This window comes from Pundamilia nyererei, unplaced genomic scaffold, assembly GCF_000239375.1.
Source record: "Pundamilia nyererei isolate P.nyererei 1_Seehausen unplaced genomic scaffold, PunNye1.0 scaffold00013, whole genome shotgun sequence".
Taxonomy (NCBI): domain Eukaryota; kingdom Metazoa; phylum Chordata; class Actinopteri; order Cichliformes; family Cichlidae; genus Pundamilia; species Pundamilia nyererei.
This window is the reverse complement of record NW_005187414.1, coordinates 1,153,499-1,179,682: the sequence shown is the minus strand read 5'-3', so window position 1 is coordinate 1,179,682 and position 26,184 is coordinate 1,153,499. Positions and strand designations below refer to the sequence as shown.

At 44.6% G+C, this 26,184-nt stretch overlaps 6 protein-coding genes across 9 annotated transcripts in view; 3 read left to right on the top strand and 3 right to left on the bottom strand.

The window, feature by feature from the left end:
• LOC102205674 (high choriolytic enzyme 2-like) overlaps positions 1-728 on the top strand; it is an 11,112-nt gene extending 10,384 nt beyond the window's left edge. Inside the window, exon 2 of the mRNA XM_005725064.1 lies at positions 5-728. Coding sequence (XP_005725121.1) covers positions 5-728 — 724 coding nt within the window. The remainder of the gene's footprint in view (positions 1-4) is intronic.
• Positions 729-1,872: 1,144 nt separating this feature from the next.
• prkrip1 (PRKR interacting protein 1) lies at positions 1,873-3,657 on the bottom strand. The gene is made up of 2 exons (XM_005724836.1): positions 3,593-3,657; positions 1,873-3,441 (listed from the first exon to the last, which is right to left on the bottom strand). The coding sequence occupies exon 2, from the start codon at positions 3,369-3,371 to the stop codon at positions 2,790-2,792; it is 582 nt and encodes a 193-aa protein (XP_005724893.1). The 5' UTR covers positions 3,372-3,441; positions 3,593-3,657; the 3' UTR covers positions 1,873-2,789.
• Positions 3,658-3,678: 21 nt separating this feature from the next.
• On the top strand, positions 3,679-6,143 carry glrx5 (glutaredoxin 5 homolog (S. cerevisiae)). The gene is made up of 2 exons (XM_005724835.1): positions 3,679-4,094; positions 4,851-6,143. The coding sequence occupies exons 1-2, from the start codon at positions 3,797-3,799 to the stop codon at positions 5,021-5,023; spliced, it is 471 nt and encodes a 156-aa protein (XP_005724892.1). The 5' UTR covers positions 3,679-3,796; the 3' UTR covers positions 5,024-6,143.
• A 1,985-nt stretch (positions 6,144-8,128) lies between these two features.
• ints9 (integrator complex subunit 9) lies at positions 8,129-14,911 on the bottom strand. Its single transcript, XM_005724829.1, has 17 exons — positions 14,785-14,911; positions 14,363-14,490; positions 14,220-14,280; positions 14,035-14,097; positions 13,576-13,715; positions 13,345-13,431; positions 13,034-13,154; positions 12,800-12,934; positions 12,206-12,317; positions 11,899-12,079; positions 11,572-11,632; positions 9,903-10,074; positions 9,685-9,809; positions 9,088-9,255; positions 8,794-8,892; positions 8,576-8,713; positions 8,129-8,491 (listed from the first exon to the last, which is right to left on the bottom strand). The coding sequence occupies exons 1-17, from the start codon at positions 14,791-14,793 to the stop codon at positions 8,318-8,320; spliced, it is 1,974 nt and encodes a 657-aa protein (XP_005724886.1). The 5' UTR covers positions 14,794-14,911; the 3' UTR covers positions 8,129-8,317.
• On the top strand, positions 14,466-22,449 carry pla2g7 (phospholipase A2, group VII (platelet-activating factor acetylhydrolase, plasma)). 4 transcript variants are annotated; one of them, XM_005724831.2, is made up of 11 exons: positions 14,466-14,523; positions 15,938-16,065; positions 16,273-16,423; positions 16,687-16,780; positions 16,880-16,948; positions 18,030-18,201; positions 18,808-18,921; positions 20,809-20,900; positions 21,078-21,248; positions 21,342-21,490; positions 21,682-22,449. In XM_005724831.2, exons 1-11 carry the CDS (start codon positions 14,466-14,468, stop codon positions 21,780-21,782), a joined length of 1,299 nt encoding a protein of 432 aa, XP_005724888.1. In that variant the 3' UTR covers positions 21,783-22,449. The 4 variants fall into 4 exon arrangements, with proteins under 4 accessions (XP_005724888.1, XP_005724889.1, XP_005724890.1 ...); XM_005724832.1 differs by lacking the exon at positions 14,466-14,523 and adding an exon at positions 15,079-15,476; XM_005724833.2 differs by lacking the exon at positions 14,466-14,523 and adding an exon at positions 15,488-15,603.
• Positions 22,450-23,333: 884 nt separating this feature from the next.
• Positions 23,334-26,184, bottom strand: part of tdrd6a (tudor domain containing 6a) — a 28,880-nt gene continuing 26,029 nt past the window's right edge. Inside the window, 2 exon segments of the mRNA XM_005724828.2 lie at positions 23,334-23,810; positions 25,348-25,402. Of these exon segments, the coding sequence (XP_005724885.2) occupies positions 25,358-25,402 (45 nt within the window). The 3' untranslated portion in view covers positions 23,334-23,810; positions 25,348-25,357.

The window sequence follows — 26,184 nt, the reverse complement described above, 5'->3', positions numbered from 1 at the left end:
AAAGAGGAGGAGGAGAGGGCCAGGTGGAGGAAGACCACACCGTCGATATCACCACCAGGATTCTGACCGCAAACAATGGCAGCAACGAGATCCTGCTGGAAGGAGACATCCTGCTTCCAAAAAGCAGAAATGCCATTAAATGCCAGAGTTACCAGAGCTGCCTGTGGCAGAAAGACAACAACGGCCTGGTGACGGTTCCCTTCACCATCAGCAGTGAGTACAGCAGCGGGGAAAGGCAGCTGATCAGAAATGCCTTGCAGTCCTTCCACAGCCAGACCTGTGTCCGCTTTGTCGACCGTAAGAACCAGAACGACTACATCAGCATCGAGAGCCAGAACGGATGCTTCTCTTTTGTGGGCAGACAGGGAGGGAAGCAGGTCCTGTCTCTCAACAGGCAGGGCTGCGTCTACTTTGGCGTCGTCCAGCACGAGGTCAACCATGCTCTGGGCTTCCAGCACGAGCAGACCAGGAGCGACCGCGACTACTACGTCAGGATCAACTGGGAGAACATCGACCCACAGATGGCCTACAACTTCGACAAGCAGGACACCAACAACCTCAACACTCCCTACGACTACTCCTCCATAATGCACTATGAAAGAACAGCCTTCTCCATCAATGGCAGGGAAACCATCACCCCCATCCCCAACCCCAACGTCCAGATTGGCCAGAGGCAGGGCATGTCCTACTGGGACATCAGGAGGATCAACCTGCTGTACGGCTGCTGAAAACACACGTTAGCTTGTCTGATTAGAAGTTTTCATTTGTTCCCAAAGGTTCTTCCACTTATGTGTTCACAAGTGTTTTATAGGGAGATAATGAGCTGTAAGGTCAAACACATAAAGTGCATTAAAATGGTACGCTGGATATTAGTGATTCATTTCCTCGCCAATACTTGTTTCATTCTTTATGATTTGTCTTTTCTTACCTCATCCTTTCTACTTTTTCTTCCACCAATCCGTATCTACAGTCAGGCTTGTGGAAATGTCCTCCTCAATGCATCGCTATTCAAAAAACTATATGATGCAAATACAGTGTGATAATATGCACAGAGCTCTCGTGTTAATTATACATGAAAAGAATTCATTTTAATACTCCTTTACTTTTGTGAAGGTCAAATCAAAGGTTGTGAGTCTTCTTTAGCTGTGCAACTCAGCAAACATATACACATGCAGGAGGGCTGAAAGCTAATAAATACATTTTCTCAAGTTGAATCTTTTGTTAAATAATAAGCAGCTAGTTTGAAAACTCACCTGAATGAACAACAGCTGTGCAGGAAAAAAACTAATGTCAAAAATTGTAACTGATCTTCATCGGGTATTAAAATAAATCATGAATAAAAATATCCAGTAATATATTAAAGATACACTCCTAAGACCTAAATGTGTTTCACTACAGCTAACAGAAAGCCACGTGTACATCAAACATCCTTTTTCTGTTCTTTCTGACAGGATGAATTTTTGAAGAGATACTTAAAAGCATAAAGCACGTGCACATTAACAGCTCTTTCAATGAAACACTTTTTATATTTTGTGAATCTAGGTAAACATTTTTTAATGACTTTCAGACCATAAAAAGACCAAAAACACATTTTATTTAAGTCCCGTTGGCCCATTTTGTTAAATAAAAGAAAAAGTTTAAACCAAAGAAGGAAGAGATGTTGTTTTAAAACATGTTCAGGTATCACATTTAAAGGAAACCATTTGAATTTAATATGATTAGGAGAAATGTGCATTTTTTTAATCCAACGGGGAACATGTGATACTGAGCACAAGTAAAAGTATGACATACATTTCTAACATTAATCTGCAGCATCGGTCAAGGTTGAAGGAATGACAACATTTTCTAACTAAATAAGTATAAATGAAGAAACCCAAAACCTGATGGAAAGCAGTGACTCGCTTCCAGCTATATTCTTATTTGTATTAAAGGAGCAAACTAACAAGTAGGCACAGGCAAACTATTACACTGAAGCAAACAAACGTTCTGAGTGTTTTTAATAGTTGAAACTAAACAGCAAAGCCTCCCAAAGGCTTCAGTGTGACAGCTGAACAGTGTCTGACAGGAAGAGCTTCCCCTGTTTCAGACAATATCTGGCTGCCAGGTTTTACTCTACCTGCCTCAAGAAAGGTGACGGCTACCGGGGGAGGTCGTCACCACCGTGGAAGGCAGGAGTTTGTGCAAAGAACATCGCACGTGACACTCCCGAGCCTCCAGGAGCCACGCCTTTTCATTCTTTGAGTTGCTTTCTGCAGCTTGTTGTACCCACAGGCAACAGGCGGGGCCAGGGGCAGCTTCACAAGGCTGCACAGGAGAACATCGAAGCATCAATCACATGTCTAAGTATCATCTTGGCTGTTGGGTTTCATTGTGAGCAACTTGCACAACATCCGGGTGTTTTTATTATTCAGTTTTATTTCAAAACATTTAGCACATTGAAATAGATTATTTCCAAATACTGTTAACATTCCTAACTTAAAACCAAAGCTGGATTTCCCTGCAGATAAGCCTGAATCATACTGAAATATAACAACGACAAAGGCTTCCAGGTGTGATCCTGGAAGCCAGAATGAATAACTACACTGAACAACTCCTCTTTCAAACATCGGTCCCTCGGTGGATTCTCCTGCCTGCTAAACGAGGCAGTCCAAGTGTCTCTGCTGATGAGCGGCAATGTTTTTAATCCTTGCAGCAGGTCAGGTCCACCTTCCTGTTTGCAGGCTCTATTTTCAAAGGCTTGAAGTGTCGCTGGTGTGTCCAACTGCGAGGAGTTTCCACGTTTCACGGGTTCATTTCTTCCCCATGATGAAGCTGGGCGCTTCTGCGTCATCCTCGGCTTCTCTTTCGTCTTCCTCATCTTCATCCTTGCTTTCGTCCTCCTCCTCGCTCTCGGAGCTCTTGTCGTCTCCCTCCTTCTTGCTTTTAGTTTCACGTTTAGCTTTCTTCGCCAGGAGCTTCTTCTGCTTCATCTTCTCTCGCTTCTTCCGCCGCTTCGCTGTCCTTTCTTCGGCGGCCTCTTTGTTCCGCTCCAGTTTTTCCAGGTACTCCTCGTCCTTAGTTTGCTTCTCTGATATCTTGTCCAGAAAGTCCTGTCTCTGGTACTCTCTGCGGCGGAGGTGGCGATAAACGTGGAACTCTCCGCTGCCTGCACCCGCGCTGGAGCCCATCACGTCCCGGACGAACTCCGGCGGGGCTCGCGGGTTCCATTCTTTGGGTCGGTCCGGGATCGGAGCGAGCTTATCTGGGTTTCGCATCAACTTCTCCAGTTTCAGACGCTGTTCCTCCGCCGGTGTTTTGGCGATAATGAGAGGCTGAGCCTCTTTCCCTCCAGGTTTCCCCGGTTTGTTATTCTTCTGCGTGGGCGCCGCCATCTTTCAAACAGTTACCCTCTTCTTCCTGTGAATGTAAAATGCTCCGGAAGTCCTTTTCTGCTTCTGTGACCTGAAAAATATATTTTTTATTATAATGTTTTATTTTATCAAGGAAAACATGCCATATTCATATACATACCACGTGAGTGCCACATTATTCTTATTTTTTTGTAACATTGTTACTATTATATTTTCTAACACAATAACTTTAAACGTCTTACGTTCGCCGGCGTTGAATGACGTGTGACGCCACCATTAGCAAATCAGACTCGGCGAAGACTGGGCGAAGCTGTCCAATCACCGTTCACGTAAACGCCCCTCATCGTAACAGTGAGGCGACAGTAGTTTGGCTGTTTTTACTCCGACTCTGGCCCGTCTGTAGGACGTTTCTTCTCCTCTTGTAACGAGATAATTGAACACCAACCATGAACAGTTTATTCCGATCCGCTGCTCGGTGTCTCCGCTCGGGTCCGGCTGTCTACCTGCCCAGACAAACCGACGGCCGCTCGCAGTGGGCCTCAGTCCGGCTCCTGTGCTCGGCGGCGGATCTCCAGAAAGACCTCGGTGAGATGGTGAAGAAGGACAAAGTGGTGGTGTTTATGAAAGGCACGCCGGCGCAGCCCATGTGCGGCTTCAGTAACGCTGTGGTTCAGATCCTCCGGATGCACGGCGTGGACAACTACGCTGCGTACAACGTGTTGGAGGACCAGGACCTCAGACAAGGTCAGTAACCCGGAGTCGGCCTGACAGCAACAGGTTGTCACCTCTCAGGTGAACGTGTACCGTTTTGGTTACTTTGTAACCGGCAGAAAAAGCGTCACATGCTGGGTGCAGCTCATTTAAACATCCTTGAAGTGTCGGGTCCTGATCGTTGCCTCATTCAAAGCAGCATTCGGTTAGGATAGCTGTCAACGGCACTCCATGGCCAGTTTTTATCAGTGTTGTGCAGCAGCACCAAAGGGTGGGGTAACGTTAGCATCGGTATCAAAGTCCCGGCCTCTGTCAGGACTCGATCCCCATTGTTCCGATAGTGAGAGAAGAGGCTCTTCCAGTGTGTTTTCTCCTGGCTTCCTCCCCTCACCCCCAACCACTCACAGATGGCCCCTCACTGAACCTGGTTCTGCCTTCCTGCTAAAAGGCAGTTCATCTTTCCCTCTTCCATCTATGGTTTGCTCATAAGGGTCGCCTGATTGTTGGGATTTTTCTCTCCATTATTTACTTTACAGTATAAAGTGCCTGGAGGCCACTGTTGTTGCACTAAATGAATAGATCTGAATTGGGTTGGAGACCCTTTGCTGTGAGTGTGGAGGTTTGTGCTTTTGCTACAGTTTCAGTGGGTAGAAAAAAAAAACCCACCCCTCAGATTTTCCTTAAAAATGCTAATGAGGCATGTAACCAAACTGCTACGCCTAATTTTAAAACCCACGAGGTGTTCAGAGAAACAGGACTGGTAGTATTAACGCTGTCTGCCTTCCACAGGAGTCAAAGACTTCTCCAACTGGCCCACGATCCCTCAGGTGTACTTCAATGGCGAGTTTGTGGGAGGCTGCGACATCTTTCTGCAGATGCACCAGAACGGAGACCTGGTGGAGGAGCTGAAGAAGCTGGGCATCCGCTCTGCAGTGCTGGACGCAGAGAAAGAGTCCAAGTAATGGACGGGTATAAGCGTGACGCGGCTGACTCATCCAAAGGCGCATTTATCAGGTTGAACCCCTCCCCACTGCCGCCGCCACCACCTTCCACCACACAAACACACACACTCAGTCCCCGAACTAAAAGGAGTGAAAAACACCGGCCACAGAGTGCACAGCGGGATAAATAGACTTGGGTATTGTACTTTCGGTATTACAGCTTTGTTTTTTCCAGCACAGCTGAGGGCACCATGGCTCCCATGATGAGAGCGAACCCCAAAGCAAAAGCTGCGGGCCAAATGAAAGCTCCATAGAGCTGAACGATAGCGTCGTTACAATAAGTCTTTCCATCCTGTTGTAATAAAAAGCTTTAATACTTCTGCACCTCCAAGAAGAACGGTGACATCACCCCCTCACTCCCACCTCAAACCGCCAGCTGACCGCGACAGAGCCGGCTGTCACCTGGTTACATCAGTCCTCTGCGATCTTCCCCTCGCCGCTGTCCTCCACGCTCAGTGTAAGACCAGATGAGCTTTAGATTTGCCTAACTGTACCACGCCTAAGTTAAGGTCATTATTCATGCTGCCTGGGCCTCATCGGCTAATGATGTCATCACGCTCTTAAATGCACTGCCTGTAGTTTCAGGAAACGGAACAAAGAGGGGACAACGTGGCTTCGTGCTGGTATGAATATCTTCTCTTTAATGAAGCCACTGATAATCTAGCAGTTTTTTAGTGGCCGTAGCTGCAGAATCGATCACTGGACAGTCCCCTGTTTGTTCTTCCTGCCTGGAACCACGTGGAAACCGTCAATGTCAGGATCCGCTGAAACGTAACGTACCTGATACCTTATGTCCTTTTTTCTTTTTTTAAAACCACCCTGAAGATGAGATTACTGCACACGTGTACCAGCCGAAGCAGTTAATGTTGCATCTGTCTGTATTTCACTCTGAAGGTGAAGAGTTTTAGTTGTTTTTTCCAGACACCTCACATTTATCAGTCGTAGGTGATCCTCCTGCTGCAGACAGTTGTATTATCAAAGCAACACGTAGTACACTGTAAGATATTGTACAGCTTATTATTAGATGTACTTCTGACGCGTGTAATCAATTCTGCACTGATTAAATATTTTGTGACACAAATGAGTTGTCGGTGTCGTGCCTCATGCATGTCGGTCTTTTGTAAGCGGGGTTACTCGCAGTAGTTTTTACTGTGAGCTGGGCCAGACTTGCAGTAATGTGCAGACGTCATGAGCCACATCACTTCCTTGGGTTTTACTAAGAATTTGAGAAATGGGTGTTTTTAGTTTTTTTTAAACATTTTTAAATGCACTAGAAAAGTTTATAAGACAAACTGACTTTGTACAAGTTTGAACCTGCTGGAATATTTGTTGTGGCCGTCTTTACTTTTCAGCTTTCTTCTCATTTCTCTAAGTATCCTCCAAAAATAGTTCTGCAGGCTTCTTGAACATTCAAAGATCTTTTCGGATCTTGGCTTTCTCTGTCAGGATCATCCCACATTGCTTCAATGATGTTGAGGTCGGGGCTCTGGGGAGGCCAGTCCGTGACTGCTGGTGTCCCACTGTGTTTTTCTGTGCAGGTGTTTCTTGGCTCCTGTGTCAGCTTAATACAGTTTGTTTTTTCTCATTCTTGTGAACATGACTCAGATACCGTTCATCTGCTATAAATGCGTTTATAGGTCAGAAACTTCTTCTTTTGTCTAACTTGGACTCATTTTTTAAGAATTCGTTGCACAACATGCTGACGTAAATCAAATATGACATTTTGGCTCCACATGTGAAGGAAAAGTGAACTAAACAAAAAGGTGCTACACATGAACCTTTTCAGTATCTGCATCTGGCTTCAGGGATTTCTGACAGGACTCTTCATCACTGTGAGATTGGGAAAAGTTACACGCAAATGTTAAAAGGCAAAACTTTCACACGGTGTCTCGGTAAGTGCACATCAAGCTGAAAAACTGTGTCTGAGTCCAGGGAGTCCAGGCCAAATTCAAATGCCAAACACACTCAGTGTAAAACATCTGGAGTCTATGTAGTTGGAAGAATATCACAGAACCTGGTTCTGAGACACGAAGCTGCTGTCAAAGTGCCTTAAACTGGTATTCTCCATAGTGGTCAGCAGGGGGCGGCGACTCCCGCTGGAAAATGTGCAACTGTGTTTAAGAACGGGAGGAAATGGTTGTTTGTTTCCTCACCAGAGAAACGGAGCATTTCCAGAAGAGAGAGAGTGTGTGTGTGTGTGTGTGTGTGTGTGTGTGTGTGTGTGTGTGTGTGGGGAAACAGCAAACCACTGAACACTGACAGAGGCCCTGGTGTGTTCAGGGAGCCCAGCTTAAATATGCAGCCATCATTCCTGTTGAACATGTTTACTGTGCATTTCCTCTTGTGTCATGTCAGCGTGTGCTGGGAAAACACACCTGCTGTTACTCAGCTTCAGGAAGGAACACTTCTGTGGAATGTGAGTAAAGCGCTTTCCTCATTCTATCCTGTGCAAATGTAACCGGGTCATAAATGACATATTGTTATAATTACACAAAATGTGTTCTAGACCCCAAACCCTTCCTGTTATACCCGACTGTTAGGACCTTCAAGCCTGTAGTTTTGTTCATTCTCAGTTGGAGCCCCTCCTCACTGTTCTTCTTCTTTGGTGCACCCCTATAAACAGTGCTCCTCTTTGGCCTCTCCCCTTTTCTACAATTCCCCTGTGGGGGAGGTCGGTGTCGTCCCCAACACTGCAACACATAATGTATATTTAGCCACCCTGATATTTCTGATTGTGTGTCTTTAGTTCAGTCATTGTGTCTGTCTTTGCTAGATGCTGTAAATGTAAATGTGCAGTACGTGTGTGTCACATGTGTTATAGGCACAGTCAGTGCTAGCATGAACAGGTCATTCTTGCTAGCTTGGGAGTTGTGGTGGGTGGAGCTGACCCTCTTCCCTACTGTTTGCATTTGGTTGTAGGAGCTGGAGCGAGGTCTTGGTTTCTTTTACCCTTCATTGTCAGACACAACGCAGGAACACACCGGCTACACAAAGCCCGGGCTCGTGAGCAACGTCTCAGCTTCCACTATTAAAGCTTTCCTAAGACTAAGTGATGAACGACAGTCACTGTACGATTCTGGAAAACTTTTAAATACAAAATAATACATGTGCGAGTTTTATAAAATAAAACCAAACAATGCTGTACAGTGAAACGACTGTAAATATGGCCGTTGAGCATCCACACCTTCCCCTCCGCTTCTCTCCATAATCCAGTGACGCAGAAACACTGTTAGAAACTAACAGCCAGGATTCAGCTCAGAGTTTCTGCAGGAAGCGCAGCACCAGGTCCCTGAGCGTGGTCCTCAGTGGCTCACTGTCACAGACGATATGCGTCCCGTCCTCCTCCAGCTGAATGAGCGTGTCCTCCGCCTGCAGGTGCAGGATGTGCCCGTCTGCAGTTTCCTCCACTTTAACTTCTGTGATCCCGTGCTGCAAATGAGCACATAAGAAGTTAGCATTAAGTTAGTGCTACTATCACAGCACACTGATAGCCCTCTCGCTCACATTTCCCACCTTCTGCAAAGTGGCCAGAAAAGCCTCCAGGGCCACAGCTCCACTCAGCATGGGTTTAGGGGCCAACGCTACGGGGGGCTCCTCAATCACACGCTTCCTCTTCTTGCTGGGGGGCATGGGAGGGGGTTTGGGCACCGACTGGGAACAAATGAAAGACAAATGCAGCTGAGCTCTGATCAGCTGATTCTCTAATGGAAGTGCAAGCATTCTGGGCTCACCTGTAACGTGTGCTTGTTGTCCTTTGAGTGCAGCAACGCAGACACGGTCGCCACAGAGACGCCGGGTTTGATCTCAGAGGGCACCAGGGAGTTGGCCAGCTAGGAAGAGAAGAATACGACTCTCAGCAATTAAAACCGTCCGCCTGCTTTCTGACAGCGAGAGGATTTCTCAATAAAAACAGCTGATCAAACGCCACGTTGTCATAGTGATCAGAGAATTCACCAGATACTCTGTGGCCAGAAACTCAGATCCATCTCTGAGGAGTTTTGACTTCCTTCTCTTCGGGGCCTCACCTCAGGCAGGATGTAGATGCGTTCGTAGCGGCGTCTGAAGGGCAGGTTGAGAACAGAGCAGCGTCTGTAGGGCATAGGAGGAGGCTGCAGCTCCAACATCAGGTCGGAGCGGTGGGACTGGGTCAGAGGAGGCTGGGTGTACTGCTCGGGACACACCACGTGGAGAGGCTGCAGGAAGAAGACACGGCTTTTACACACAGAGTACAAATGTGAGCGGCTGAAGCTGGCTTTGTTAACATTTAAATTAAGGCTACAGCTAAACGAGAACTAGTGCTGCGAATGGGCCATCCTGGAACTACAGGGATGCTTCGATCAAATCCCTCAAATCTTAAGCAAGACCTGCTGCTTCCCTGAGCTCTGCCCTGAACGCTCACATTGTTCTGCCATTTTATTTGTATATTGCCTGTTAACTTGGAAATCTGCTTTCCATTCTCCCGTTTCACCCACAGCGCTCTCACAGACTCAGTCACTATGGCACAGCACAGTTCTAGCATCATGACGCAGCCTTTCCCTCCTCATCGTAGAATCATCGTTCCTTAGTCTCGGCTCTATTTCTGTGTATTTCTCTCATAATCAGATCAGGTGCTAACAGCATACCTGGACTTCCTTGAGCAGCTTTGATACTTGGTGGAAGTTGAGCCGTGTGTCAATGGGACAGTAAACGCACTTCATGGCTAACGGCTGGTACGGAGCCAGGGCATCCAGGTAGGAGAAGTCCGGCTCTGGGTGAGAAAGATCAGGCACTCAGGACATTACCAGCTCAGGCTTTCCTTGTTTTAGTCACGTGTGAGAGATGTAGCGATAGCTGTAATTACCAGTAAAGATGATGGTGTTAAGGCTGGATTTGCCCCAGAGCTCCATGAAGTGAACGACGTCCCCGAAGCGCAGAGAGGGGTGACCGGTGAAAACCACGCAGGGCTGGCGGAACTCGCTGCTGAAGTCTCCGTGAATGCTGGGGTAGTGCTTCAGCTTGTTGGTTTGGATGAGCTGAAACATCAGCAGCACATTCAAGCACCAGTTTATCAACGTGACCTCGTCACCAGCTCCACAGGTGTACTTGTGTTTTCATCCTGGTATCTTTGTATCAGTCGACTCTGCTTTTTATAACGTGTGTTAGAGGTATGATGCGCTCCAGGCAAAAGCACATCTCACTCACATTTGATGCAACTCATGGCTACATGTCATCTGTTATTAATGACTTGTGACAGCACTGGCCTGGTCGAACATACTATTTGACTAATGCTTTCCAATTCAAAGTTTTCTCCAACCAAACATGAATTTGCATAAAACATAAATACTTCCTCAGAGATGAAATGCTGGTTTGGTAGCGAGGCTCCAAACGCTCAACCAGACCGCCAACAGGTCTCGCACGCCACAGACGCTCTATCGCGTGATGCACACGGCTCCGACGTGCTGAGGTTTTGAGCCGAGTTACGCCATGTCGCAAGTTTTGTGAGGTGCTTTTGTGATATTTAACGGATCGATTACATTTTTTATTTCTCTCCGATATCCGATCCAGTAATTTAGGTCAGTATGGGACCGATACGTAATATCAGATCGGTCCATCTCTAACTTTAACTTTCTCCCCCATAAAGACGACATTTGATGACCTCCACTGGGACCTCAAGTTAAAAACCTAAAAAAAGTAGGTTCCCTATAATATAATGATTATTTTCAGTATAAAGGAGAAGTGCACTGCCAGTAGGGCAGGGCCAAAAATATTTATCACCATATATATTTGAAAATGTGTGCTAACGATATAACTGACGATAGAATTAACGCGAGACAAAATACTTTATTAGTGCAAAACACCCACCAAAGTATTTTCACTTCAACAAGCAGCTGTTTTTTGCATTAAAGTTATATAAAATGTAACAGTGCAAACTCCTCGCTGACAGTTTAACCAAAGGCGTTTCCAGTGGAAACTGGCCGACACATCCTCAGCATAACCATGTATAACATCCACACAACTTAAAAAGAGGTTATACACACACAATACGGTAACATTATGTTGAAGCACAGTACGTATCGCTCCGCGAGGCTCCGCCTACAATAGCCATAATGCTCCAACAATCCATCAAGAGGTGCGGCTTCGTAGCTCAGCAAAGTCGTACTGAAACATTTGACAGAATTTCGAGCGCCGTGCACATAAAATCGGTTCGGTAACAACGACGGCCCGCTAGCATGCGCTACCAAAAATAGTGCTTTGTTGTGTATCTGACGGACGAAAGCTAAACCAGTTCCACACCAGTGAAGCTGCAGCATTTTTACAAACCAGTTCAGGTTCATCTGTTTCATTCAACGATCCACTTTCGCTCTTCTCGTTCTGCGTCGCCGCCATGTGCGTATGAAAACAAAAGCACTGCGCATGCGCGTTTCACCCATATTCTATCGCCATGTTTCATTTTCTTATCGTTGCCTGACTGGTGTTACCGTGAGCGGTATGATACGGCTCAGGCCTAACAGCCAGTGTTCTTGACTCACCTCTGCGTGTGGGAAAGGCGGCTCTGGGAGATAAACCTTTGTTTGCTTGTTGTGACAAAGCCTGAAATATTGGAGAAAAAGAAAAAGCACGTGGAATATTCCACAGTCACACGTTATCGTCTCTCTGCTGTTTGTTGCACTCCTATCAAGTAACAAAACATCGATACTGTGTTCCTACTTATCAGAGTGACTGCATCATGACTTGTTGTGGAAGACGTGGAAAAATGAGCACAAGCTAACCGAGCACATGCTGAAGAAAAACAGTAAAACCTAAAATCACAAACTTTCACCACAGAATCGAGAAGCTTTCGATAAACGGCCGCTCACCACTCGGCGAAGATCTGAGAGAACTCCAGCGAGCTGTTGGCTATGGGTGAGATGAAGTAGAAGGGCGTGGTCCCCAGGTTGGCGCTCTCTATGAACTGGTACAAACACTCGAGCAGGTCGTAGATCACTCCCGAGGAGTAGCACGGCACCAGCACATTTCCTCCTGCCCGGATGGTCATGGCTGCAGAACGCAGAAGAACAAGCACAGACAACATCATTCAAGTTCCACTTAAATGATACAAGAATGACTTCAACGTTTGGTTCTTTTCACACGCCACAGAAATCTGAGCGCTACATTAAAACCCACCCAAGTTACTGCAGAACTCTCCCAGCATGCCGTCTGGGTTGGCAGTAGGCATCTGAGTGAGGCCTGTCAGAATGAGGACGTCACTATTCTTTAGGGAACTCTGGTCCATGGGCTGGGAGCAGAGAAGAAGAGAAACTGCAGAGTAGTTGTGATAGGACAGAACAGGCTGGATTCAAACAATGACAGCGTGCACTGACAAACACTCGCCTAAAGATTTAGCTTCCAAAAGAATGAGCACAGGAAAAAGGAAATCTGTGACTAAACAAATAACAGACTGCACTCTTTCCACTCTACATCGTGACGGTTTTGTCCTCGATCCCTTCAAACTTTAACTTTCTCCCCCATAAAGACGACATGTGATGACCTCCGCTGGACCCTCAATGACAAGTTTTGACACCTTAGTAAAAATCAATAACGACGTGGTTTAGCTGCACCAGCAGAGACCCCCCTCCCTGACTGCTGCACACGCAGTTTGTCAGTTTGTTCTGTAAACAGCCCCGAAATATGACAGAAATCACTCAGCTCAGGAAAAAAGCTTCAAGGGTTGCGCCCAGGAGACTTTGAAATGGTGAAGCATTACGCCTGCTGGCCTACCTGAGGATGTGTGGTGAGTAGAGATGAGCCAGACACATAGGACACCTTCTCATGGTGAGACTGGATGATCCAGTTGGAGCTCCCCAGCGAGTAGCCGGAGCTTAAAGGGGAGACTTGTACAGCTCCAAACAACTCCTGCAAGAAAAACAAACGAGAAAAAAGACGAGAAGTCACCAGTGCACGAAAGCAAAAATGTGAAATCTTAAATATCTCCTGGACAGAATCAATTCTCACCACTTTCTGTGAATAACCCACAAGCTGCACTTTGCTGAGTGCAGAGTTAACCTCCTGCATGCTGTAGCATCGCTTCCACATCCACACATCAACTGCATCCTTCAGCGGCCCCGGGAGCATCCTAATGCAATAATACAAGTATTCATTTGAACGGTGGAGTTACACCACCCTGTTAGTGGAGGTGTAACAAAACACCAGACAAATTAGGTGAATGGAAAATGAAACTTCAAAAATGACTAAAACAAAGTCAGTAACTGCATTTCATGTGTCACAAAACGCACACACACAGTATTTTTACAAAACTAGACTACCTTTGTATCTCCTTGTTCTTCCAGGACGTGGCAGACTGGGCTTTAGGAACTCTCTCCATGAAGTTCACCAGCTCCTCCATCAGCAGCCTAAGGAAGGAAGGAGGAAGAACGAGCGTAAATGCAACCGAAGACGTGTGACCTGTATCTCATTTTACCAAATAAAATAATAATGATATCACAAAAATAACACAGAAATAGTAAGATGTGGTATTCATCCCCTGCATCTGTCACCTGCCAATCTGCAGCGTGGGCTCCGTGGCGTACACTGTCCCGGTGAAGCCGGTGTGCTCTGTGATGTAAGGCAGGGCCATCATGCAGTGGTAGTTTGAGATTAGGATGACATCGATGGTGGACAGGTCCAACAGTTCTCTCTGTGGGTTATTCAGATTAAATAAATATCATTGTGGTACTTCAGGTATTTATTAAGATTTATGTTTTAGGGTCTACTGTGAAGGTAAAAGACGTGGTAATCACACTGTGCTGATCATAGTAACTGATTTCTCTGAGAGGATTCCCCTATTCTTGTCAATTGTGGCAGGCCTATCAGGTTTCTTTTTCTTTCTTATTATTTGTTTCAAATAGGTTGATTTGCTGCAACTCTGATGCTTCACAGTGGCCCCTGTTTTGCAGAAAGACATTCTAGCACAAGCTATAACACTGATGCAGAGACGAAGTATCAGGGATGTCTACCTCAGGGAGACAGAACTCTGGCTGTGCGTCAACAAACACCCTCCCTGCGCACTCCTTCAGCTCCTGCAAGCATAAGGCGAAACTGTTTTTCCCCCACAGATAAATCGGCACATCTTCATAAAAAACTGCAGTAAGTTGAAATACACGGCAAGTAACCTAAGCACATTACAAACAGCTTCTCGTGCCTTTTCCAAATTTATTGTTCCATCCTTAGAGACCCAACCAGGTAGCTTGGAAAGTCTTGGACTGAAAAAAAAAGGATCATCATCATCATCAAGCAAAACATATCTGTTATCCACGAGTGAATGAATTACTGTCAGTGACTCACCTGTGCACCAAAGGCAGGGGCAGGAAGTTGAGGACAGAGGTGGTGTCCAATCCACAGTCCAACATGATAGTGGTGGACTTGAACTTGAGGACATTGCAGGGCAATGTGGGATGACCCGACAGACAGTACTGCAAGGAGGGAATGCACCGTTAAAACCACAGGTGTGTGTAGGAGTACAAAGATACAGTAAAACAGGATAAACACGACACCAGGGGATTGTGTTTCCGTTTTTTCGTATGCATAGTTAAACACTTCACGCTGTACTGACTTGCTGTTCGCTGCTCGCCTTTATTAAACTTTATTCAACTGTACCAAAAAACGCTATTAGCTTCCAGCTAACAGTCACTTTTGGGTGCGTATGTTAATCATTTTCGACGATTCCTACATTCATTGTTCTCTTCACTGATCTGCTTTTTACTCACCAATTTCATCTTTAACACAAGGAGTTGCTGATAAATGAGTTGAAAACAGTTAGCTTTGCTAACGCAGCATCGTTCTTCTGCTCCCTCCTCGCTTTGTTTCCCGCTCGGCTGCCCTCTGCTGCCCCCAACAGACGCGGAGTCGCATCAAAAGTACAGACACTTTAAAATGCCATTTTCACGGAGAAGCCAGCGCTTATATGCAGCTGCTTTGGCAACAGCACCTTGGCTCACACGATATTAATGAAAATATGAATTAAAGGGTCGATGATTGTTGTAAACAAGTGATCCCAGAGCTGTCAGCGAGAGTCGCTGCGATAAACCAGAGCCGTATACAGAGCAGTTAACACAATTTCATACGCCTGGTTGAGTTTATATTTAGAGCCGCCAATGTCGTAATTACAGTAATGATAGCAGCATGATTGCCAACTGTTAAATAATATGGCATGTAGGTCATTAAGGTTTCAGTTGGGGGGACGCCATTAGGCCGGCAAAGGCAGGACTGCCACAGTGACTCAACACCGTTCATCCACTACTCTGGTTTAGCCCCCTCCTATGCTAGCAGCGGCTAGCTGACAAAAACATTAACCACTCCCAAAGTTGTACATTTATCCGGTGACTGCTCTGTCAGTCCACGGTGTTATTGCGAAACCGATGCAGAAACAGCGGGCAGCGCTCGCACTTCTGTATCTCCGGTAGGCTTTTTGTTTTATTTAACGAGTGTTACCGGCGGCTAGAGTGGACGTTTGGTTAGGTCGCTGTTTTCTTATGGGGGGTTTGTTCAGTTAGGAGTCAAGAGATTTAACGCGTGGGCGAGGACAGGTAGGAGTTAACACGCCACGTTTTGGGTTTGGTTTTAACTGACAGCACAAACACTTCGACCCGTTTAGTTAAATGTGCGATTGTGTGGGGCTCTGCGGTTAGATCAAGGGTAAACTTCGCGACATATACGGCTGGTTACAGTTACCACAGTGAAGAAGTTTTTGCCTTTCATTTGATACTAATAAACGATACAATGATACAGTCTGCGTATACACATTTGTTCATTGCAGTCAGTAGCTTCCGTGCAGAAATAGTCCGACTTTTAGTGCTGTTATCTTTCCCGTTTATAGAGCAGCAGTATTGATGTACACGTGTGTGTGTTTCTATTTGCCAGACCACAGGAGGTCCGCGCTCAGTTTCTTCACCATGGGCAGCAGCTGCAGTAACCACCTCGGGATCCCTCCAGGCAACGGCCCAAACGCTGTGGGCTGCACTGACTTCATGATGGACCACACTGCAGAGGTACAAGCAAAAGAAAACCTTTGTTCGTGCTGACATGTAACAGCTGAGGTCACATATCTGTATTTGACATTCTTGAGTGTGCTGCAGATGCTGGGCTGGGTACCCACGGGTATTATGGAAAGCAGGTATTGGGCCAAACAGGCTGCTGACATCACGGGAGCAAATGGCCTTCTGCTGAGTTGCTTGAACTGTCTGTCTCTCCAACAGGGCACCTTCTTCCGGCTGTACTATCCCTGTCAGGAGATGGAAAGTGCAGGGAAGCCTGACTGGGTCCCATACAAGGAGTACTTTAATGGTTTGGCTGACTTCATGAAAATGAACAGGGCCCTCAGTGAAAGGATCTTCAACTACCTCTTTGGTGAATAAATTAGGAAAATCCAGTATTTCTAATGATTTCATGGCATAAAATTGACTATTTTTTCTCAAGTCTTGTGTGCTTGTGCTTCCACCTCCAACCTGACAGTCCATTTCTCTGTGGTGTAAAAGTCAAATGTATTTGGTCAGGACAGCAATATTATATGACTTTAGTCACTAAAAAAATAGAAAGCTGGTTTCTTTCATTTTCTAATGTGGTTTAAAAAAATAGGCAAAGTGAATGTTCCTCATTTTCATCTATTTCAGGTTCCTTCAAGATCCCAGCCTATTTGGATGCTCCATTTAAATCGAATGAAAAATGTCCCGTGATCATCTTCTCCCACGGCTTGGGAGCCTTTAGGTACACACACAATGCATTTGTTTTTTTATTTCATCACTCCTGCAGCAATAACCCGTTACAAGTTCTGCTCACACTGTGGCTGCTGTGATTGTTTCTCAGGACCTTGTATTCAGCGATATGTGCAGAAATGGCCTCTCAGGGCTTCATCGTGGCATCAGTGGAACACAGGTAATTTTCCAATTTAGTTCATATGTCATTTTCATGCCATTAAGCGCCAACTGTTCTATAGCAGGGCTGTCAAACATAGGGCCCAGGGGCCAGAATCGGCCAGGCAGAGACTCCAATCGCTGGAAAGCGTGTGATGTTGTGTATGTGCGGTCGGCAAGGTCTGTCATCTCGGTTGTGGGCAACTGACAAATAAAGGTTCTGTTCTCTCATCTCTATGGATTTGGAACTTTTAACTGTATTTAAAGTTTTGCAGACCATCGTGTCCATGCTACACCAGAAAGTTACTGATAGATACAAAAAATTAAATGACAGAAAAGTTCCCATTTTTTGAGCATCTACTATAGATGTTTTTATTATAGAAAAGTACATTATTCTAAATGCATGACAGTGTGCACAATGAGCTAGCAACAGTGTTTCTCTTATTTTACACATGTAACATAAAACTAAGACAAACTGTTGCAGTTGCACTTCTTTTCCTCATATGAAGATATCTCAGGGATTAATTGTTTCAACATCTTTACACTGGCAGAAATTGGAGTTTCTGACCTTAAGTGGTCCCCACACTTAAGGTGGGTCGTATGTGGCCCACGATGTAAAATGAGTTTGAAATCGGTGTTCTTTGTCATCTTCATTTGGAGGAAATCGTAGCTGAACGTTTGTCCTCTGCTATTGTTTGCTTGGCTGTCTGTTTATGTGTGGAGTAAGAGTGGAAAGGGTGTGCAGACAATGGTATGAACCAGCTCATCACAATTCTTTTCAGTATGCAGACAAGGGGGACCATATGGAGATGAACATAATGGCCACAGCTGGCCTGTCACTTATGGTGATGGAAGTGTTATTTTGCTGAATTTTAGCAGCCGGCGACATGCTGACAAAGCCGCAGACAGAGCACACGGCTGCAGTGTCAGAGCAACAACATGAGAGTGACTGTGCTTCTTACAGAGAGAGGGCCACACGCTGCCTCAAACAGGATGTGTCCTCTGCATGTGTCTAAACCCTAATTGTTCCAAGTAACATGAAGGAAGTAATATCTGTTCCCAGGGCTGGAACTACAGGTTATGCTTTTATTTTTCTCCCACAGAGACCAGTCGGCGTCAGCTACGTATTATTTTTGTGAGAAGCCAGAGTCAGAAAGGTCAAATGCAAGTTTGACAAAATCATCCGGTGCCACCCAACAGAACTTGGTAAAGGAGTGGATGTACTACAGAGCTCTGCAGCACGGAGAGAGCGAATTCCCCCTCAGAAACAAACAAGTATGTTGTCGCAGAGATTACCCACAGACTCCCTCTGTGGGTTTAAAATTCAGTCTCTTGATTGCATCAGATGTGAACTTCATACCCGCTTACTCACAGGCAGCTTGGCACTGATGTTAAAATCAAACCACATCCTCGTTTGTTCTAGCTGACATTCTTCTGTTTTCATCTGGGCACGTCACGTTAAACGGCAAGCGTGTGGTCACATCCCGTTTATCTTAAAGCTGAAAGGAATGAGGGACTGCAGATAGCAGTTGGCTTTTTAAATCTACGATTAAGGCGAGGGATATTTCTTTTTTTTTTTCTGTTCATCAGAGTAGCTTCGCAAAACTCACAGTTCAACACAATCCTGGTTTATCTTGTACTGGGTCCAAGTGCAGCAGCTCAGCTCCACTATAACTTCCTGTCCCCTCCCTTTAAGAGAAGCTCCCTCTGATTGGCTGCCCACCATAAACAAAAGTTTAGGGAGACCGGGAGTATATAGATCCCATAGTAGGGGAAAAAGATGGTTTTGTTTGTCGTATCTGTACAGATGTCATGAATGTAAAGGTAAATATTAATGGCACCTTAAAGAAACAGAATGAATTCATTTGTTTCATCTTTCAGGTGAAACAAAGAGCAGATGAATGCATTCTGGCTCTGGATAAACTCACTGAAATCAACTCAGGAATCTCAGTGCAGAATGTTCTGGAGACGCACTTTGACTGGTCAACGCTGAAGGTAAGCTTTTGGTTACCTCTGGCTGTGACATGCATGCATGTCATGCAGTGCGTGGTAGCAAACACAATAATGGAAATGTGTCACAAGACGCAGAAAGTCGTTGTAACACGAGCATGGGGCAAGTTGGCAAGTGTCACAAGGCTCCAGGAAACGCAGAAGTCTCTTTGAAGTTTGATCAAAGTTTGATCAAAGCTAAAAGGCACCAGTTGTAGCCTCTTAGCTTTACAGTGTTTAAAGCTAAAGCTGAACTCTTCTCACCTTCGAGGTGAACAGCTGATGCTGTTACCTGGGAGAGCAAAGTGTGCTGGTTACTGACACATGACAGAGTGGTACATACATTAAAGGGTTAACCTAGCAACCAGCCGTCGGCAACAAAGCGGTGCTCTGAGCGATCCTGTGTGGACCCCCGTCGTAGGAAGCAGACATTCCAGCCTCTGGTTACCTAGGCAACTTCCAATCCATTTATACTCCTGTCGTGTGTCAGTCAGGGGTATTCTTCACTGCTTCGATTGCTCAACTTGAAACTGAGAAAAGTTTAAATAGTAGATCAGGAAGCAACGGCAAGTTTTTGACCAGAGACCACAGTGGTGCAACTTCAAGCTGGGCGAAGAAACCACAGACAAAGTGATGTAGGCTAACCCCAGCACTCAACTCTTCTAAGCTTTGAGGTGAAGTATTGCAAAGATGATGCTGATTGACATATGGGGCAGGTGCCAAGTATGTACAGCACGGAGTGTCTGCAACAAACATCAGCTCCAAAGCGATGAATGGTTGATGAGTGAACTGCTTCCTGTGTGCACATCCTTAACGTAGGACACGCCCACTTCACAATTCCCGCACTTGTTCAATTTCTTAATCATTTCTTAGTTCACAAAAAGTCAACTTGTACATTTGGAACATCTGTTTCAGGGTTTGTTGCATCCTGCTGTGTGATGCTTAGAAGACCAACGAGTGTTTCTAGCAGTGTTGTATCTTTGTGGTTATTGCAACTGTCCCTAAAGTCTCGAGCTTCCAAAGTTCATTTACCAGCACTTTTTGTTTTTATATATAAGCTTGGCACCGAAAGTCTTCATTTAGTTGACTTGATTGGCAATAAGTCTTAGACCAGGCTTATTTATTTCCCCTTTTAATGGTGCCACATTTTGCCACAAGTTTGAAAAAGTTGCCAAATCTTCTATTTGGTGTCATTTATTGAACTCTGAAGACATAAGAGTCATAACAACAGCATGTGGAAGAACCATACACGGCCACAACAGCATGTGGAAGAACCATACACGGCCACAACAGCATGTGGAAGAACCATACACGGCCACAACAGCATGGCACCTGCTCCTCGTGCTGGTCATGCAGTGCTGTGGTATAGCTTCCCATTCTTCAACCACTACTTTTGGTTTTGTTGGCTGACTTGTGAAAAACACTGTTAAACTGCCGATATGTCTTGTTTCTTCATACTTTGCTCATCCCATTCAACGCCACACAAGAGTCGACACAGAATAAGCTGTTTGGCATTGGCCCGCGTACTCAACTCTGCTGCTCAACGCACAAATGCGTTTCCTTACAAATGTGGCACCAAATATACTTTGCAGCTGTAGAAGATCATTGGCAAGAAGCATCAAACACAAAGTTCTTACTTTTTGTGCTGCCGTGTGTGTATAAACAATAAAATGACATCAACTAGGTTCAGATGACTTTTGAAAGTGCACTGAGGAAAAACTTGTGTTAGCCTCAGCTTATCTATCAGCTGCAGAGTCCAAAGTTCATGAAATGCTGTTTTGCATAAAGAACATCAGCAGACTTTAATCTGTGATCAGGAAAAATGTGAAACGCAGTGGAGTACAATTTAATTTGTGCTGATTTCTTAATTCTCTCTCATGTTCTTGGTAACAGAACTCCATGGACCTGTGCAGGATAGCAGTGATGGGCCATTCGTTCGGAGGAGCAACAGTCATAGAGGCTCTGTGTAAAGAGGTTAAATTCAAGTAAGTTTTTATGGTTTCCAGTCTTTTATCACTTATTGTCCATAATGTCTGCAGGGCTAGAGCTGTGTGCATGAGGGCATTTCACTTTGCTTAGTATAAATTAGAAACGTGTTACAGGCAGCAGTAACAGACCCAGATTATTGAAAGTAATACCCTGGCCTGCTATCGTATAAACAGGTGTGGAGTAGCGCTAGACTCCTGGATGACTCCTTTAGACGATGAGATCTTTCCTCGGGTGAAGCAGCCAATCTTTTTCATCAACTCAGAGAAGTTCCAGTGGGCGGGAAACATCAGCCGCATGAAGAAGCTCGACTCGGCCGTCATACAGAGGAAAATGATCACCATCAGGTACCAGTACTGGTCTGCTGCACTTTCAGAGACTTTGGGGGTAATTTGGGCTGATTTTGTGATGATGTCTCTTCTTCACCTGCATTCTTTCAGAGGTACAGTCCACCAGAGTTTCCCAGACTTCACCTTTCTCACAAGCAACTGGATTGGGAAGCTGATGAAACTCAAAGGAGAGATCGACCCAGAGCTCGCCATAGACCTGTGCAATAAAGCAACACTAGCGTTTCTGCAACGCCATCTCGGTAAGCGCTCCTGCTAGTCGTTCGTCAGATTTAATCATGTAATGCAGGAACACAGCTGTGGGCACATTAAAGCCGTTTTTACAGGATTAATAGTAAGATGTGTACAGTATCAGCTGAGCTGTGAGGAGTTGGCTGAGAGATCGACTGAACTCTCTGCTTACTCCCCTTTCCTCTGTGCAAAACTCTTGCAGGCCTGGAGAAGAACTTTAACCAGTGGGATCCTCTGATCAACGGAGAAGATGAAAACCTCATCCCAGGAACTAATGTCAACTTGCTTCAGTCCGCCATCTGAACCGGCTCTGTGCCTCTTATACTGTGGCCTCTCACATTCGCCTTGGGCGCAGGAGTCAGTGCAAAGGGTTTAAAATGTCAAGTCAGGCCTACTTGGCATTTTTTAAGCAGTAATCAGATGGAAATCTAATCTCTACCTCATCAAAGGATGGATTTATTTTTTCTGGATGGACCAAGCACTCAGCGTAGTGTTTGTTTCAGGAGGCCTGAATGTTGCATACGAGCAGCTTGAAACTTTCTTCTCACTGTTGGTGACATCTTTACTATTAGCTGCAATTTCTTGAACAAATCTTTGTAATCAGTTTTTATCTTTTAGTGTAAATAAATCCAAATGTTTCTGTACCTCTTTGGACCTTTGAGCAAAGACAAGGTACTCTGATTGCTGTGTGATTATGTAATGCGGCCTATGATGACCATCTTAAGTTATAGAATAGAAAAAGATGATTATAGAATTATGTGATAAAGATTATTAGACAAGCTAGCATGTTAAAGGCATCCAGTAACTTCAAGAACATCTTTCAATGAATATTGTAAACACTAAAAAGCTGCTTTAAATATCCCATTGGCCATAAGCCACCGTACAGTTCTTTCCTTGGTCAGTGCTATGTAACTTTTATACACTTCATTTATACACAACAGAAATCCAATAAATCTGGTTTCTTTACAAATGTTTAGCACTCATTTTTAAAGACACTTCACTGATCAGTTTGTGGCAGTAAGGCTGTAAAATTCAATCTTTAAAGGGAGTCCACAAATTAAAATACTAAGGCAACAAGACGACAGAAACGGGCAGTGAATTAAACCTGTCTCAGTTATGAAGCTTGCTCCGGGCGCTCTGTGAATGGGAGAAAGGAGAAAACTGACAAGCAACAAGGTGTCAAACATAAGGCCCGAGGGCCAAAACTGCCCTAGCAAAGACTCCAATTCAACCCACTGGAGAGCTTTAGAAACACGAAGGACTGCATAGAGTTTGAACTTCTGTCTTTTCATGTGTCTTACAGCTTTTCCTGTTGGTCACTGCCAGCCGTACCACACCGACGCACAAGGACATTTTCTGTGAACTCATGGAAACTTTACATTCTAAATGTATAATTACAGGACAGTGTGAGCAATGAAACCTTTTCTGTAACTTTACAGGTGTATCATGTAGTTTCACCCGTCCCACCCGCTGTATGTGGCTACGATGTCAAATTAGTTTGATATCCCTGCACAGCTGGGTGTCCACTAATGTGTGACAACAGAACTGTTATGTTTGTTTATATGAAGCCACAGTCATCTCGTTGCACATCGCCTTACTGATATTAATCAGTGTCCCATTCTATATCTAGATATCTCTATAAAAGTAAAGATATCCATCTGTAGCTTGTAAAAGTGGTTTTTAAACACTGGGTATGTTCATAAAGCAACTGTTTCCAACACCACGAGGACGATGATCTAAATGTTTTACAGGGACAAACATGAAACATTTCCAAGACGTGTTCCTTTTTAATAAAATGTTACAGAAACACCAAAATGGAACTAATGAAACGGGGAAGCAAAACCATGACTCGTGTGCACTGAATGTTAATATTTATTGTGCCAACACAAATTTGCTTCAACTCGTGGATTAACACCAAATACAGATTTTTTTTTTTCATGCATTTCACAACAGCCACTGAAACCAGAGCAAATAAACTCAAGACTCAAACATCTAAAGAATTGTTTGGCAGTTTATCAAAACAAACTCCTCATGTTTTATCAACTATTACCATATAAAGACTTTTAGCTTCGTGGCTGTTTGTTTTTAGAGGAACAATGAAATAAGCAGATCAAAGGCTATGAGCGATAGGACGATAACACACAAAGAAGCCAAAACAATGACAACACTGGCATTGGGCACTTAAAATGAACACAAAAAATGAACTGCACCTATCTGAAACACAAAACAATATGCAGTTACACTAATCTTCTATTTAATGTCCAAAACGAAAAGAAGAGGCAGTCACTCTGCCGGCTGCTGCTCAGCAGAACAGCTTTGACAGCTGGATTCCTAAAAGGAAGTTGGCAGCAACAAAGCAACAGTCAGCAAAAACGGCTTTGTGTCTCCTCCTACTTTCAATGGTAATGTCATACATCAACATCATAACTCATTCAGAACAAACAGACCGGTATCTGTATCTGCCCATGTTCCAGAAAGCAGGTTTAGTGGAAACTCTGAGATGAAGAAACTCTGACAGAACGCCAACTTCAGCTCCGAGTCAGTTACAAGAGCAGCAGCGCGTGATGCTAACCTGCACCGTGACAGGTTTTCTTCAACACGCCCCGAGTTTCTGTGCCTGAAGCAGCTGGCAGTTTTAATTCTTCATTCATACAGTTGATAAAGATTTGATATCTTTTGAAAGACTCAAGGTTTCTTTTAACATGGCTCAGGGACTGAGAGCAATCACTCGACACTGCAGACTCACTATCACAGAAAAAATCTAGAATCTACAGCTGTGTGAAAAACAAAGTCGTCACAGGACTCTTACAAACCTGAGAAACCCTAAATCCACCGTCACATGTCTATAAGAGCAAAGGTTTGAGCTACAGCTCAGCCTCAGTAAAGTTGGAGTTCATGACAGTAAAACTACAGAAACACTGAATAAGTAGGAATTACTTGGAACGGCTGCCGGGGGAAAGCCTCTGGCAGCACAACTTAGGTTTGCAAAGTTACATCTGACTTTGGGCTGTTACATCACAAACACCCCGTACAAACTGTCACAGAGGTGGAAGGCTGAGGACAGATTTGTTTTGCAGCCACGTGACTTGGACACTTTGTACTCACTGAGTCAACCAAACTTAAGCTCGACTGGAATTCAAGCACAGCAGCAAACCTCAAAGAACTGAAGCTTTGTTGTGAAGAAGACTGATCCAACATTTCTGCCAGTGTGTCACAGACAAAATGATTGCTTCAAGTAACTGCTGCTGACCACTGCTTCAACAAGCTGCTCTGGCTGAGTTCTGCAGTTTTAAATGCTGCCTTATTTGAAAGTTTGAATCTCAACAACTTTGCCGCTGCAGATCACCGAGATTAATGTCTGATATCACAGAACAATCATTCTTTAAAGGAAAAGAAAAACACCCTCCAGTTTGGGCCACATAAGCTTGCTGTCATGTACACTCCCATCGGGTTACTGCTGAACACCTCATCTACCAACACACACAAAAGCCAAGTGTAAAAGTTGACTGACGAGGCTGAATAAAATCTCTTTTCTATTCATCGATCATATATTGATATTTTAGCTCTCCTGGTTTTTTGTCTGTTGGAAATTCTGGTATCGAGCTGCACTGAGTTGACTGCACCATCAGAGTTCAGTTAGACTCAGAGTTTGTTACACCTGCTTTCTGAAACATCACTCAGCTCCACACTCGTGGTTATTTATTATATTTTACTATGAGCATCAAAGAAGTGGAGGCACAAGAAAGTGATTAGACATGTTTGCAGAATAAGAAGCACCCAATGGCAGGCTCTTCATTTCTATTACTACTTCCTACTCCAATGGTTACATTGTATGAATGACCGGATTATTCTGGAGAACAAAACTTACCAAAACTGTCCTAAGGAGAAGGCAGTTCATCTGTCAGCACACTGTCATCAAAACTCTGGAAATGTTAAAAGGTTGAATGAAAAAACAGTAATGTGTGTTTGGTATTTTTTAGGCTAACGTGAGTGCCTTCTAGATACGTCGGTGGTACAATGAAGAGCACGTGCATAAGCAGTGTGCACTGAACATACTGTTAAATACCCAACAGAAAATGTAAGCACTTGCAGTCATGTGGAAAACAAAAACAAAACATTCACAGCACTCGTGCAGAAAAATGAAGCACACCTCATGATTGGACATCTTGTAGAACAACAGTTATCATGAGCAGCAAATAATTTTCTGTATGAGTGTCAGTCTCAGTATCGGAGAAGGATCCACTCGTCTTTGCTTCAGTTCACTGAGGTTTTTCTCTCAGCACAGCATTGTAACTGGGCTGAGTCTGGACTCTGGCTGTTCTATTTCTTTTGCAGATCTGCTGCTGTGCGTAGGGATCATTGTTCTGTTGCATGATCTAATTAAACCAAGCTTCAGCTGGTGGACAGACGGCCTCACATTTGGCTTTAGAATATTTTTATATACAGAGAAGTGCCAAAACTCCTGCTTTTACAGAGGTGCTCACACCTGAAGATAATCAGTTAATGATATGCATTTGCACATTAGCACCTGGCTGCTACTTAATTAATAAGGAAGCAGTAATAGTGTTCTTAGAAATGTGTAGTCCTGTGAAAACTCTTCCACATGACTGCAGGAGTGTAGAAATACACGACAAGTTAGATGCTTGAATGTTGCTCCCCCTGTTAGCTGGCCATATTAGTACTTTTCAGTGCCAAAAAATACATT